This window comes from Saccopteryx bilineata, chromosome 3 (assembly GCF_036850765.1).
Source record: "Saccopteryx bilineata isolate mSacBil1 chromosome 3, mSacBil1_pri_phased_curated, whole genome shotgun sequence".
NCBI lineage: Eukaryota > Metazoa > Chordata > Mammalia > Chiroptera > Emballonuridae > Saccopteryx > Saccopteryx bilineata.
In genome coordinates, this window is record NC_089492.1 from 207,105,134 (window position 1) to 207,120,904 (window position 15,771).

Sequence of the window (15,771 nt, forward strand, 5' to 3'; positions counted from 1 at the left end):
CACAAAAAGTCATAAAGCTTGCATTCTAGTGTGGGTAGACAAACAAACCAAAAAAAAATGATGTAAAACACAAGGCTGTCCGACAGTCATCAATGCAATGGAGAAAAATAAAGCTGGGAAGGAGCTTTTGAAAAGGAAGGGTCAGAAGAGGCTTCCTGTGCAGGAGATCCTTGAAGCAGAAACCAGGAGGAGGTGGGGAGCTAACCTCATGGGAATGCGGCGGAAGGCCATTCCAAGGGCAAGTCTGGTGAACAAGGAGCAGCAAGGAGGCCATCAAGTCCTGTGACTTGTCCAGGTTTCATTAATAACAAAGCTTGCATCCCAGTTTAGTTCCAGAATTCTAAACCTAAAAAAGCTGTTTTTATTTCATGGGTAAATAACAATGGGTAAATTTCATAATTTTTAGGTTTTGGAATTCTTTTCCCTTCTATTCATATTTGTTTGAACACATTTAATTTATAAGCTGATGCTAAGTTCTTTTCTTTTCTTTTATTTATTTATTCATTTTAGAGGAGAGAGAGAGAAAGAGAGAGAGAGAGAGAAAAGGGGGGAGGAGCAGGAAGCAAACTGATGCTAAGTTCTTAACATGCCTTTTTTAAAAACCATTTCAACCATTTTTAAGCATACAATTCAGTGGCATTAAATACATTCCGTGTTGTGCAGCCATCATCATTATCCATTTCCAGAACTTTCATCATCCTAAACAAGCTCTGCATCTAGTAAATAGTAACTTCCCTTTCACCCACATCCCTATTTCCTGCTAACATTTACTATATTTCTATGAATTTGCTATTCTAGGTACTTTCTATCAGCGAAACCATACTACGTGTATGTATTTTTTTACTTAATGTTTTCAAGATTCATCCATATTGTAGCATGTATCTGAATTTCTTTCCTTTTTACAGTTGAATATTTCATTATATGTAATATATACCACCTTTTATTTACCCATTCATGCAGACCATTTGTTGTTTCTACCTTTTGGCTCTTGTAAGGCTATTGTGAACATTGATGTACAAATATCTGTTCGAGCCCCTGCTTTCTTTTGAGTTATATATCCAGAAGTGTAATTGCTGGATCATATGGTAATTCTACGTTTAGTTTTTCTGAGGAACTGCCAAAACTTTTCCACAATGCCTGCACCACTTTACATTCCTAGCAGCAATGTACAAGGTTCTAATTTTTCCATTACCAATTTTTCCTTATCACATTTGCTATATTGTTTTTATGTTGTTTTGAATAGCCATCTTAAGTGTGAAGTAGCACCTCATTGAGGTTCATATTTTACTTTTCTTTCAGACTCCAGATTTGTGATTCATCTTTAACAGGTGTATGTATTTTTAGTTTTGGCCCTAGTGGCTCTTTATTTTTTGATCCATTTCTAAGTTTATATCAGAGATTCTCAACCAGGGACAAATTTTTTTTTTCCCCCAAAGATTTTATTTACTATTTTCTTTTCTTTTCTTTTCTTTTCTTTTCTTTTTTTTTTTTAGTGAGAGGAGGGGAGATAGTGAGACAGACGCCTGCATGCTCCCTGACAGGGATCCACATGACAACCCTTGTCTGGGGTTGATGCTTGAATCAACGGAGCTATTTTTAACACCCGAGTCTGATGCGCTCCAACCGAGCTATCCTTAGCGCCTGACCCATGCTCAAGCCAATCAAACCACTGGCTGCAGGAGGGGAAGGAGAGAAGGGGGAGAGCGAGGGGAGAGAAGTAGATGGTTGCTTCTCATGTGTGTCCTGACCAGGAATTGAACCCAGGATTGTCCATATATTGGACTGATACACTATCACTGAGCCAGCTGGCCAGGCCAGGACCTATTTTATTGATTTTAGAGAGGAACAGGGAAAAGGATAGGAGCAGGAAGCTTCAACTCACACTTGCTTCTCACAAGTGCCTTGACCAGGCAAGCCCAGGGCTTCAAACCAGCGACCTCAACGTTCCAAGTCAATGCTCCATCCACTGTGCCACCACAGGTCAGGCTCAAACAAGAGCAATTTTAAATCCCAGTCCTTCCCTACCAAAGACATTTAGCAACAACTGGAGGGAGACATCTGTGGTTGTCACAACACAAGGAGGGGGTGCCACTAGCTTCTATCTAGTGTAGTGATTTTCAATTGACGTGCCACAAGAATTTTAAAACATGCATTCCTAATGATTTAGTCAGGGGCACTGACTTTTTTCCTTGTCAAATAAAAAACTAGCCAACACAACAATAGCTGTCTGGTGTGACTGAATCAAAATTATACCTATTTTTTTGTCAGACAGGCAAAAAATAATTTTTTGGTATGCTGCAGAATTTTAGTTTTAGTTTATATGTGCCTTGATAAAAAAGGTTGAAAATTACTGATTTAGTATGTAGAGACCAGGGATGCTGCTAAACACCCTACAATGTACAGGACAGTGTCATGCAATAATTTGGCCCCAAGCATCAAAAGTGAGAAGGTAGAGAAACTCTGGGTTGTAACTATCTTGTCATATTTCATGCACCTTTGTAAGTACAGTACCTTAAATCCTTTTGGGAATAAAGCAGAATATATAGTGAACTACTGCTTCTGAACTAAATGATATTAACATTGTGATAAAGTTATAGAAGACAAATTTTTTATAATAGCTTCTATATGTATATTCAGATAATATATTTAAATATATTTATTGAATCAGTCGCTGATAATTTAATAACCTAAAATACAATGAGATGAAAATATAGTCCTTAATATTTTCAAAAATATTAGTAGGTTCCCAAGGAAATAGCAAATCTTGGTATCTGGCCTTTCATTAATTTGAAAATATCTCAGACCAGCCTGTCTGCCACTAATTACGCATAGGTGACCTGGTGGAAATGGTCCCTGTACCCATGGAACACAAACCTCACTAATGAATATCTGTTACGGCAAGCATTTTTTTAGTATTTTGCATCTTGCTGAGTTTTTTCAGAACTGCAATCTTGAATTCTCATTTAAATCACATATTTCCATGTTTTTAAGTTTGTTTTCTGGAGTTTTGTTTTTTTCTATGCTGCCTCATTACCTTGGCCATTCACGGCCTTTGACGGAGTCCTCCTGTGACCAGGCCTGTGTGTGTGAGTGGCAGTCTCTGGCAGACTTGTTAGTGTTTTGATGCATCTCCCATTTTCAGTAAATAGTTTAAGGAAACAACAATTCTTATAAAATGGAAAACTTTAATTGTTTAAAGCAAAGGCACAAGTAAATATTTCAGGTTATCATACAATGTTACAATAAGAAATTCCAACAGTAAATGGAATACATCATAACTTTGCATCTCTATAGTATACCTAATATATTATTCCATCATCTCTTCTTTGGAGTGAAAAGAGGGGATAGGTAGATCAACAGATATGATGTAAAAACTTGGATTATAAATAGCATCCATTCCACATTTAACTGGAAATTTTAATTTCAGTAGAATGATTAAATTAAATTAAAATTTTAAACTCACTGTTTTGTTAATGATAGAGCAGTAGCAACTTCCTTGCTTAAAGCTCACTGTTTTCATAAAGTAAATCATTGATTTCTGAGATGTGAACTGTCAACATTTGGTGCTACAATAATCAAGCTGGCCAGAAAAGGGCTTTACCAAAACACAATTTATATACTTTTCTTATTTAAATCTGAAAATTATAGTGTGTTATGTAAAAGATAAAGGAGAAAGAGGAACCAAATAATTTCTTATGTCTGAAAAAAAAATACTTAAAAGAGGTCTAAAAAAAAAAAAGGTCTAGACCTTGTTTTCAATCAAAGGCACTATCTGGAGAGTAGCAAGTTGCACGATGAGACAAAAACAACTTTTTTTCCCTTCCAAAATAGTCAGCAAGCTAGTTGGATTTGACATCTCAATTAGTCATCAAATATTGAATGCCTAATATTTATCAATTAATAAGATAGAAATTGTGTAAAGTTACACCTTTGACTTCTTTTACCAGTATGAAATATTTACCACTGATTTTTACAAAGGCTGTTGAAATATACTGTTCACAAAAATTAGGAGATATTTCAAAATGAATATGAAGCTACAAAATGTCCCCTAATTTTTGTGAGCAGTAGATTTTCTTGCACTAAAAGGTCTGCTGTATCACCTCAATGCAATTTCCATTTTATTCAGATAACTTGTAAGCTGCTAGCTCAGCTTTTCAACTGAGGATGGCAATTATACTAGGGAGGTGACGAACTCAAGGCAGTTTTTTTTTTAAGTTGTGAGTTTTTAAAATTTATTTCATTCACTTCCTCTTCACCTCAATATTCGTGGACTCTGTTGATCTGAATAACATTTACATGACACAAAATTAACAGAGACCAATAAAAATCTATCAAGAAAACATTGTCCAATACCTCAAAGTCTTAATATGAATGAAACAGAATCAAATCAGAGATTAGTAGCCTACTGTATCCTACAGGTCAGAAAGATTTTAAACCAAAGATCTTGAATTTGAAGATTGTTTCTGTTTTAAACTGTCTAAATTATAAGAGCATCAACAGCTTCAGATTTACTTACCTTGACTCTTTTAATACCTAATTCCTAACCAGAATTAGGTATTTTTCTAAGAATATCTTAGAAAGTTTAGAATTCAGAAATGATTATAGAAAGGTGTTTTCTTTTAAAGTCAATTAATAACCTTGACTCAATGAAGGTCAATACATACTTTATAGAATAATGCTGGGTTTCTGGAATTCTTTCCCCACTTCTGAAGGTACTGATATCCTTTCAAATTTGTCTATAGCGTCAAAGACTTCATGATTTCAAACAGCTGGCACACTTTCCATTTTGAATAGTTCCACCATGAAATTTTAGGTTTCCAAACCATTAGCTCAACATCAAAAGCAAATGGTTCAATCTTCTATTGAGACAAACTTAAGTAAGCCTACATTTTAGAGTATCTAAATCAAAGGTCAGCTTTTTCTCTGAAGAGCTCAACAGTAGATATTTTAGGTTGCTCAACTTTGCCACTGTAACACAAAAGCAGCCAAGACAGTATAAGCAGGGGCATTCAATAAAACTTTATTTATCGATACTGAAATTTGAATTTTATGATTTTAATATGACAAATATTTTTTTTTATTTTTTTCCCTCAACTATTTGAAAATGTAGAAATACTCAGCTTGTAGGTCATGTAAAGACAGGCAGCCAGCTGGAATTGGCTCATGGGTGTAGTTGCTGACCTTTGGTCTAGATCATTCAGATTTCTTGATGTGGGTGTCAAAGCAATCATGTGGCCATGAATCATCTCATTTCACTCCAGCATCAGCAGCCTCAAGGCTGACAGTGATGCACCCCAAAAGCACCAGTCATATAATTCCAGGAGTATCTACACTCATAAGCTGTGAAATGTGGTTTAAATTCATTTAAAATCACATTGTCAGAAAAGCATGGTATTGAGAAATTCATTAGCTGACCCTTTTCAAATGCTCCGGTGCCACAGAGATCTGAATGAAAACCTTGGCTCTGCTACTTGCTTACAAGTGGCCACAGGTAAACTGCTTCCTGACAGGAATGCAGCCTGGTGCCACAGACACAGCAGGCATGCCTCAGTCTCTTTTCTCAAGCAGACAGCTATAAAGGGCCTGCTGGGAAGAGCTTAGGCTTTGGAGAGGCACAAGGCTTCACTCCTGGTTTCAGACAGAAAACTACTTTTGTCTCTTCTAACTCCATTCTGTAATATACATCATTTTTCTACTGCATGCAACATGTTGTGCAAAATTAGCTCTCCACATATACTGAATTCTACCTTCCCCTCTTATCCTCAAAGGCTACTTTTTCTATAGGCTGCTGATGAAAACGAGAGCAGAAAGCATCCACTCAACACATTCTTGTCTTTCCATGATGTAACTGTAATTCGGTGTTTCCTCCAATTTTTCCATGATATTCAGTTTCTTAGGAAAAACAGTCTAGATGATAAAAGAAGAAAGAATTGGTAGGAAAGAGTTCTTATGGCTTTATCTATAGATTAGTAATTAGAGAATCTGAAGATAATGTTCCTAGATTATTTGCAGATATTATTGTTGTGTATCTTGGACTTCAGTCCATTGCTTAATTTATATTTAAGCAGAATATTAGCACTAAGCAATGTGTGCTATAACCTCTTTAATCACAGACAATTTATACACATGAAGTAAAAGATCTCACCAGTAGTGTTTCTGAACAAGCATCAGTATAGTTATGGATCTGCTAGTGTTGAATGCCAAGCAAAATACTAAAGCTATTAAAATATTAGTGTTTGGTTTTATTTTGTTTCCTTTTAACTTGATATTTATAGAAGTCCTGTTAGAATGCCGAAGGCGGTCATTTTGCAACATGTACAGTCTCCATATAAAATGATGCTCAGTGTTAGGTGACATAGATTTATAAATTACATACAAAAACCAGTATATTTGCAGTTGACTTACTGCTCTGACCATTAAGTAATATACGGATGTATCATATGCCATAAAAATAAAAAATTAAAGCTTAAACTCTCAAGGCAGATAACTATTAATTTGTATATATAAAATTATATGAAAAAAAGACACTGTGTTTGGGAACTTCCAGTGGCCCACTAATAAAACAGTAATTTCATTTGAAAATAAATTCCTCAAACACAAAAGCACAAATAAATCAGATGTATGTCTTGGTCAAATGTTTGCAGACAGCTGCCCTGAAACAAACTGATAAACAGAAATACAGAATTTGTTTACTGAGCATAAAATATTGCACAAGAGCAGTTTTGTGAGAAAATTAAAATTTTCATAATTCTGAACTTCAAAATGGTTCCCACATCTAGATATAATTGCATTTTCTACAGAAGAAACATTAATATTCAGTAATACTGTTAACACCTTATTTTTCACATTAACCATATTCCAGTCTACTTTATGGCAATGGTAAGTCAGTGGTGAAGGTTTGGCAAAGATAAAAAGGCAGATAAGATTGAAAAATATATATATATATGTACATATGAAACAGATATGTCCCCAAAACCCTTAATCATGTAACTGATCCCTTAAAAGAACCCCACAGTCTAGGTCACAGTGATGGTCAGACAGTAGTTGAGTATGATCCTCTTTTTCTTGGGGGCCGTTCCTTTTGAGCCCCCTGGCTGCTCTCCCTGGTCTCCGTCACACTGTCTTCTGTGTCACTTTCGCTGCCATCTGCCACAGCGGGGTCCAAAGACATTGGGCCAGATTTTCTGTGCAAAGGAAAACCAATGCCACTCTCTCTTAAGGAATTATCTATAAAATCTTCATCAGAGGAATGGAATGACTCGTCATCTCCTATTAAATGGTTGACAATGTGGATTCCATCAAAAGGGGGCTGGGCTGAGAAGCCCCTCTGGCCTTTTAGGCACTGGAGCTGTGAAAACAAAATCCAAATGGATATACTCAACAGGGGGAAATAAATACACACTTCCACCAAGAAAGCAAACATTTTATGTTTATGGAAGATGAGGCTTTGATCTTTTTCCATTTACAGATATAATAGTAACTACCAATTTTTGAGTGCCTTCTGTGTGTATGGACACATAACCTGTTATTTTAATTGAATCATTGCAACAGTCCTACATGATTGATGTATCTTCATTTCTACAGGAAATAGACTCAGGTAGTGCAACTTGCTGAGGACAGGCAGCTGATAGTAAAGTTTAGACTCACACTGAGCCTTTGTTTTACTAGAGGTAACTGATGCACTTCCTGTACCCAGCACCTCATTTCAACAACTAACACAGCATGAAAAGTCTTATTACATTACGCCTTTCCCTGGGTCACTGAGGTAAATCTCAGATAGCCTATCAGTTCACCTGTAAATGTTTCAGTGTGCCTCTCTAGAAGACATGGGCTTAAAGACCACACTCTATCACAAATACTGTCTTAAGAGCCTATATCCTCAATTCAGTGAATGACGAAAATGATTTACAAATGATTATAATTTGTTTCCATATCCTGGTATAATACCCTTAGAACCACCACATCACTATCGCTGCTATGGCAGGAATGCTTCTTCCCGCTAAGGTTACTCCTATGGGGGGAATCCAGCAGTGCACACATTTTTGCCTTCTACTCCTCCCCAGGGAGAGGGAGCACCTTTCTCACCCTTGAGATGGGGAGGGCTGTGCATATAGCTCAGCTATTCTTTCCTTTCTTCTCAGCTTTGGAAACCAGGCTATTTCTCTATCCCTGGAGTTTTATAGGGTGTGACCCTCAAGGCAGAAGGGTTGTGGAGACATTTTATGGGGTGAGCAAGTCTAATTCTAGAGTTCAGTATTAAAAAGCCCACTGTCACATATGTAAACCACATTCTCCAAAACCAGTTTTATCAAAACGTAAGGTTATTTCTTTTCATCATCCGTCACTTCTTTGCTTAAGTTCCTTCAAATTCCCACCACCATGGATACCACTATTTGCACTACTATGTAATTAAGACATTAGTTCTGTCCTCAGACTTTGTTTTAAAATATAAAATTTAATCTTGATACTATCATTTGTTAAGAAGTATAAAATAATAATAAAAAACAATTAACTACCAAAATCTGTGTTGATTAGTAAGAATTTTGCTGGAATATACTCCATATCTCCTACCCTTATCATTACTATGATGCTTCAATTTTGTTTCTCAAAATTCCTGGTTACTTACTATCTTTCAAATCTTGAGATAAAGGCAGGATGAAATACTCAGGAAATATTACATGCACTTTCAAAACTAACGGTTCTAAGAGTAAAGACATTATAGCTTTGCCATAATACTTCCCAGCTTTCCCTACAGACTTCCAGGAAGATGTGAAGAAACCTTAACACTTCCCTGCTGGTCTGTGATAACAGGAAACAGGACTGGTGCTGGGCCTCAGAAAGTACAATCATGTCTGCCTCAGGCAAACTTTCAACCATAAAGAAATTCCTGTGCCCTAGGCCAGGAGAACAAAATTATAGTGGGGTACAATGCAACAGGAGTAACACCTTTGTCCTTGGCAGAGCAGAAGGGTACAAACTTGGGGTTGAATCTTCAGGGAAAGGGCACAGAGCACCACAAAGCCTCCCCATGGCTGTGATACTCACTGCATTACAACCGCCACCTTCTGATGCAACATCCTATCACCATATTGCAACACATGATTTATAGCTCCAAGTGTTAAATTATGTCAGTTAATCTCTTCCTTTCTCTCTTCACCCCTGACCCTTTTGAAGAAATAATATGGAACACGTGTCTTCCTTCTTCCTGGCTGTTATAAAGGAGGAGTACAGCAGAGGAACCACAACTTCCCAGTTGTTGGGAAAGTTGTAGCTTTTCTTTGCTTGAACAAAATTTATTGCAATTAAAACACTACAGCCTCGCCTGACCTGTGGTGGTGCAGTGGATAAAGTGTCGACCTGGAAATACTGAGGTCGCTGGTTCAAAACCCTGAGCTTGCCTGGTCAAGGCACATATGGGAGTTGATGCTTCCAGCTCCTCCCCCTTCTCTCTCTCTCTCTCTCTCTCCTCTCTAAAAAAAATAAATAAAAAATTAAAAAAAACCACTACAGCCTCATATCAGATATTAATAACCAATCTCAAATATTATATAAAACTAATTAAAAGTTGAGGAGTCATTTCCTCAATGACAAAGAAGACATCAATTAATGCTTCTTTATTTGAGAACTGCTAATATAGAACAACAAATCCATACAGAAATTTTTTGGTGGACAAAAGAAAAAGTTGAAGGTAAGGGACTATTTGGTAAAACTGAAGCTCTTACTTAGTTGTTGCCTGGACCTAGGAGGAAAGTGGACACTAACGAGGCAAGGAATTCCAGGGTACAAAGTATCGGGAGTGTGACCTGGGTGGGGCGGGACTTCCGGCGGGGTGTCCTCGGGACTCTCATCCTGTGAAGCGGGATTGGGCAGGAAGAAAACCAGAGCTATGCCCCCTGGGTCCCAGATCTAAGAGCTGTACTGCTTATCCTTATGATTGAACTTTTAGGAGCTAATTATATTTAAATAAGGTGACCAATCGTCCTCCTTTAGGAAGTTCTGTCCTCCCTCAAAAAGTGTCCTCCTACATGTCCTCCTTCTTGATATTAGAAGACTAATCTGTAAATGTTCGTATTCAATTGATGCAGAGTCAATCCATTGCGTGTGATGTGACGTTTTTGTATCTAAATGAGTACTTTTTTCTTATAATTATTATTAAAAATTAATAGGCATATTAGCATAATTATAATATAAAATATTACAAATGTTTTATTATGCATTTATCATATTATAGTATATTATTGCAATGAATAAAATATTTCTTTTATTTATGATATTGTTTTCTTCAATTTATTTTTGTCCTCCTTTTCATTGTAAAAAAGTTGGTCACCTTAATTTAAACACCTTAATTAAAAAGCAGATAATTAACCTTCTCAACCCAACCCTCCCCCCAAAACTTTCAGGGATATTATCAGTAGCAAACTGAGATTAGCATACCTCAAAATATGGTCTACTGATCATCTGTATCAAGATAAAAAGAGTATACCTATTAAAAATATAGACCTGCTTCTCATATATAAGGAATCAAAGTCAGAGAGTGAAATCCTAGAACTTACATTTTTAGCAAGCTTCTCAGATTTTTATATCCTCAGTTTGAGAATCACTGTGGTAGGTAATCCTCTGTTCCAACCAAACAGGGCTGAGTCAGAAGAAAGCTGACTCACCTGAAATGGAACTCTTAATTATTTAAGACAAATGTGGTTCTGAACTATGAACATGTCCTGTGTGTGTCTGGTATATACAAATAGACACCATTTTTCAGTAGAAGAACACACTGACTCCACCATCCAGTAAGGAACAGTCTATTTTTCTTTTTCTTTTTGTATTTTTCTGAAGCTGGAAACGGGGATAGACAGTCAGACTCCCGCATGCACCCGACCGGGATCCACCCAGCACGCCCACCAGGGGGCGACGCTCTGCCCACCAGGGGGCGATGCTCTGCCCCTCCGGGGTGTCGCGACCAGAGCCACTCTAGTGCCTGGGGCAGAGGCCAAGGAGCCATCCCCAGCGCCCGGGCCATCTTTGCTCCAATGGAGCCTCGCTGGGGGAGGGGAAGAGAGAGACAGAGAGGAAGGAGAGGGGGAGGGGTGGAGAAGCAGATGGGCGGTGCTTCTCCTGTGTGCCCTGGCCGGGAATAGAACCCGGGACTTCTGCACGCCAGGCCAACGCTCTACCACCGAGCCAAACGGCCAGGGCAGGAACAGTCTATTTAAACATTTTTTTCTGAAACTTTCTCCTGGTAGGGTCTAGGAATGTATGTTCAACAAAACTGAACAATTTTTTTTTTTTTTGTATTTTTCCGAAGCTGGAAACGGGGAGGCAGACAGACTCCCGCACGCGCCCAACCAGGATCCACCTGGCATGCCCACCAGGGGGCGATGCTCTACCCATCTTGGGGCGTCACTCTGCCGCAATCAGAGCGATTCTAGCGCCAGAGGCGGAGGCCACAGAGCCATCCTCAGCACCCGGGCAAACCTTGCTCCAGTGGAGCCTTGGCTGCGGGAGGGGAAGAAAGAGACAGAGAGGAAGGAGAAGGGGAAGGGTGGAGAAGCAGATGGGCGCTTCTCCTGTGTGCCCTGGCCAGGAATTGAACCCGGGACTCCTGCATGCCAGGCCGACGCTCTACCACTGAGCCAACTGGCCAGGGCCAAAACTGAACAATTTTGATGCACATCTTAGGTAAGGACCATTGCTCTGGCAAATGTTTCTTAGTTTGATTTTGTTTGATATCTCTTTTGAGTCAAGCAAGGGATTGGGAATCTGAAGAAAGGTGTGACTACCTCTGTCTTGAAAGTGCACATTTATACTTTAGTATGCCCTTTTGAGGCCCATTATCTTTTCTAATTTTTAGTTAAAGACTATAGGAATAGCTTCATGACACTAACAACCACCACCACCTTGCAAAGTGCTAGTAATAAATTCAGATCATGGAAAAAAATAAAAAAGTATTGTTTTTCTAGGTGAAATCAAACATAGGTTTTAAAGTCACTGAATGTGCCTGGAAGTACCTTTGAGATTCACCAAACAAACAAGAGGCACCAGGACTCTCTGGAATTGTAAATAAAGGGATTCCCCAAAGAAAGGTCTCAGTAAGATCACCCTACAATGACTGTCACCGTCAGCAAACCCTACCCAGCCATTCAGAACTTCCTATCAGCTTTGTAAGTTCTCCAGTCAAGTATTAACCAGACATTTGAGGAAAGTATCTAAGAGAAGCCAGAAAAAAAGGCAAGTAGGAGGAAACAGACTATCTAAAGAGAAGAAAACTTAAAAAAAAATCCCTTAATCTCTCTGAAGACACTGCATTCATGGAAAAAGAACAGGATACTGTAAAAAGCAATTTAAACAAACAAACAAACAAACAAAACAAAAAACAATCTTACACATAAATTTCTCTTACATAAGAAACAGGAGCTTTGAAATTAAAAAGCCCATGAAGTATCCAGCACAATGGATGAAAGCAGACCGACACCACGTTACATCACAATAAAACTTCCAGACACTGGGTACAAAGAATAAAGCATCCAGCCCAAAACAAAGACAAGTTTTATATAAAAGAGTAAGAATCAGAATGGTATCAGACTTCTCAACTATAGTGTAGTGCCTTCAAAATTCTGAGAAAAAAATAATTTCTAATCTACATTAAAAAATTATAATTATCTTAAAGTTTTTTTATACTCATTCAAACTATCAGTCAAGTGTGAGACTAAAATATGAGTTAGAAGCTGCAAGGACTGAACCCCTCCCCCTCAAAGAAAACCCTCTTTTGGGTGAATCATAAGAACCGAAATCAGATAAAACTTTCTTACGGTTAATCTCCCATAAATCTTTTAATTTTTTCCAGAAAGATAGGTGATTTACTCCATCAAATTCAAGTACATCAAGAAAGAAAAACACACCCTTTTGTTTTTGTTCCAGGAAAAAGGAAGTCCAATACAAAAGTGAGGTGAAAGGAATCCAAAAGATGACAAGAAAGCTCCTGAGACAGCAGCTGTGCAAGTGGCCAGGGCACCCAGTCCTCGCTGAGTAGCCTGGGCAGGTCAGAGGAGGGGTTTCTCCATCAAGGTGAAATGAATACTGCAACTAAATCCTTTGAACAAAAGAGATGAACACATACAGGGCACTTACATGGTACTGCAGGAGAGTTACACATAAGAAATGACACTGTATGTGCCTGACCTGTGGTGGCGCAGTGGATAAAGTGTCAACCTGGAAACGCTGAGGTTGCCAGTTCAAAACCCTGGGCTTGCCTGGTCAAGGCACATATGGGAGTTGATGCTTTCTGCTCCTCCCTCCTTCTCTCTTTCTCTCTCTCTCTCTCTCTCCCCTCTCTATAATGAATAAATAAAATATTAAAAAAAAAAAAAGACACTGTAAAAGAAAATGAAAAAATGAAGACAATCATTTGAATAAATGTATCAGGGAAAATAATAACATTAAGACATTGTTCCCATACAATTGGATGCTATTTGGCAACTTAAAAGAATTAAGTACTGATACATGGATAAACCTCAAAAACATTATGCTGAGTCAAAGAAGCCTGTGGCAAAATATGACATACTGCATGATTCCATTTATGTGAAACGTCCAGAAGAGGAAGTCTGTAGAGACAGAGAGCAGATCAGTGGATGCCTAGTGCCGGGGGAGAAGGAAGGAGAAAGGCAATGACTGAAAATAAACATGAGGTTTCTTTTTGGGGTGACAAATATTCCAAAAATTAGATTGTGGTATGGTTGCACAACTCTGTAAATATACAAAAAGCCATTGAATTTTACACTAATATGGAAGGACTTTATATGTAAATGTTATCTCAATAAAGCTGTTTAAAATAGAGTCAGAGGCCCTGGCCGGTTGGCTCAGCGGTGGAGCGTTGGCCTGGCGTGCGGGGGACCCGGGTTTGATTCCCGGCCAGGGCACATAGGAGAGGCGCCCATTTGCTTCTCCATCCCCCCCTCCTTCCTCTGTCTCTCTCTTCCCCTCCCGCAGCGGAGGCTCCATTGGAGCAAGGATGGCCCGGGTGCTGGGGATGGCTACTTGGCCTCTGCCCCGGGCGCTGGAGTGGCTCTGGTCGCTGCAGAGCAACGCACTGGAGGAGCAGAGCATTGCTTCCTGGTGGGCAGAGCGTCGCCCCCTGGTGGGCGTGCCGGGTGGATCCCGGTGGGGCGCATGCGGGAGTCTGTTTGTCTCTCCCCGTTTCCAGCTTCAGGAAAAAAAAAAAAAAAAAGAGTCAGAAAACAAAGTACCCATCCCCAAAGAAAACGACACTATTTTCCAAACTTCTCTGATAAACCATCATAACTTGTGAAAAATAAGACTTCTCAGGCTGCCTTCGGTCTCCACTTCTGAGCAGAGGCCTGAGAAGTCGTGCACTTAAGCACTCGTGTGCTTGATGTTCCACTGTGAATGTATATAGACTCAACAATGTGACTGTCAACGAATAATGTTGATACCGAATACAGTACTAATACAACCAAAATCATTATATAGGCATACTAAGGTGACCAGTCGTCCTCCTTTAGGGAGGACAGTCCTTCTTTTGTAAGTCTCGTCCTCCCTCAAAAAGTGTCCTCCTACATGTCCTCCTTTTTGATATTGGAAGACTAATCTGTAAATGTCCGTATTCGATTGATGCAGAGTCGATCCATTGTGTGTGATGTGATGTATTTGTATCTAAATGAGTACTTTTTTTCTTACAATTATTAAAAATAGGCATGTAAGCATAATTACAATATAAAATATTATAAATGTTTTATTATGCATTTATCATATTATAGTATATTATTGTTGCAATGAATACAATGTTTTATTTATGATATTGTTTTCTTCAATTTATTTTTGTTCTTTTTATTGTAAAAAAGTTGGTCACCTTAGCTTTACTGCACTCACAAATATTTCAGTTTTACAAACTGAAGGGTTGTGGCAACTCCAAACTGTCTATTGACACTATCTTTCTAACAGCACTTTCTCACTTTGTGTGTCTACATCATATTTTGATAATTCTCACAATATCTCAAACTTTTTCATTACAGTCATGTGCTCCAACTACGTACCACATATAAAAGGTGGTCCCATGAGAAGGAGCTGAAAAATTCCCATTACCTAGTGATGTTGTATTCCTTGTCATGCTGTACTGCACTGAAATACTTGTGTTTGTGGTAATGCTGGTGTACAGTGCTTATGAAGTTGATAGTAATGCATGTCCTAGGCCTTCACATTGACTCATCACTCACTCATTGACTCACCCAGAGCAACTTCCAGCCCAGCAAGCACCATTCACAGTAAGTGTCCTACGCTAGTATACCATTTTTTATCTTTTATATTGTATTTTTACTGTACTTTTTCTACTTTAAAATGTTAGCCTGCCAAGGCATTGGTGCAGTGAACAGAGCATCAGACACTGTGGACCCAGGTTTGAAACCCCGAGGTCACCAGCCTGAGCACAGGCTCATCTGGCTTAAGCATATGCTCATCAGCTTGAGCCTAAGGTCACAGGCTTGAACAAAGGGTCACTGGCTCAGCTGGAGCCCCTGGTCAAGGCACATATGAGAAAGCAATCAATGAACAACTGAAGTGCCACAACAAAGAATTGATGCTTCTCATCTTGCTCCCTTCCTGTCTGTCTCTCTCACCATATATGTTTAGATGCATAAGTGCTTACCTTGTTACAATTGCCTACAGTATTCAGTACAGTAATATGCTGTACAGGTTTGTAGTAATAGGCTATACAATATAGCCTAGGTATGTAGAAGGCCATTCCACCTAGGTTTGTGTAAG

The 15,771-nt window shown here is 38.7% G+C and overlaps 1 protein-coding gene across 4 annotated transcripts in view; it reads right to left on the bottom strand.

Moving 5' to 3' along the window:
• Positions 1 to 4,221: 4,221 nt before the first annotated feature.
• Positions 4,222 to 15,771, bottom strand: part of EVI5 (ecotropic viral integration site 5) — a 269,819-nt gene continuing 258,269 nt past the window's right edge. For all 4 annotated transcript variants that reach the window (XM_066268649.1, XM_066268645.1, XM_066268646.1 and 1 more), the window contains one exon: positions 4,222 to 7,348. In XM_066268649.1, the coding sequence (XP_066124746.1) occupies positions 7,034 to 7,348 (315 nt within the window). In that variant the 3' untranslated portion in view covers positions 4,222 to 7,033. The remainder of the gene's footprint in view (positions 7,349 to 15,771) is intronic.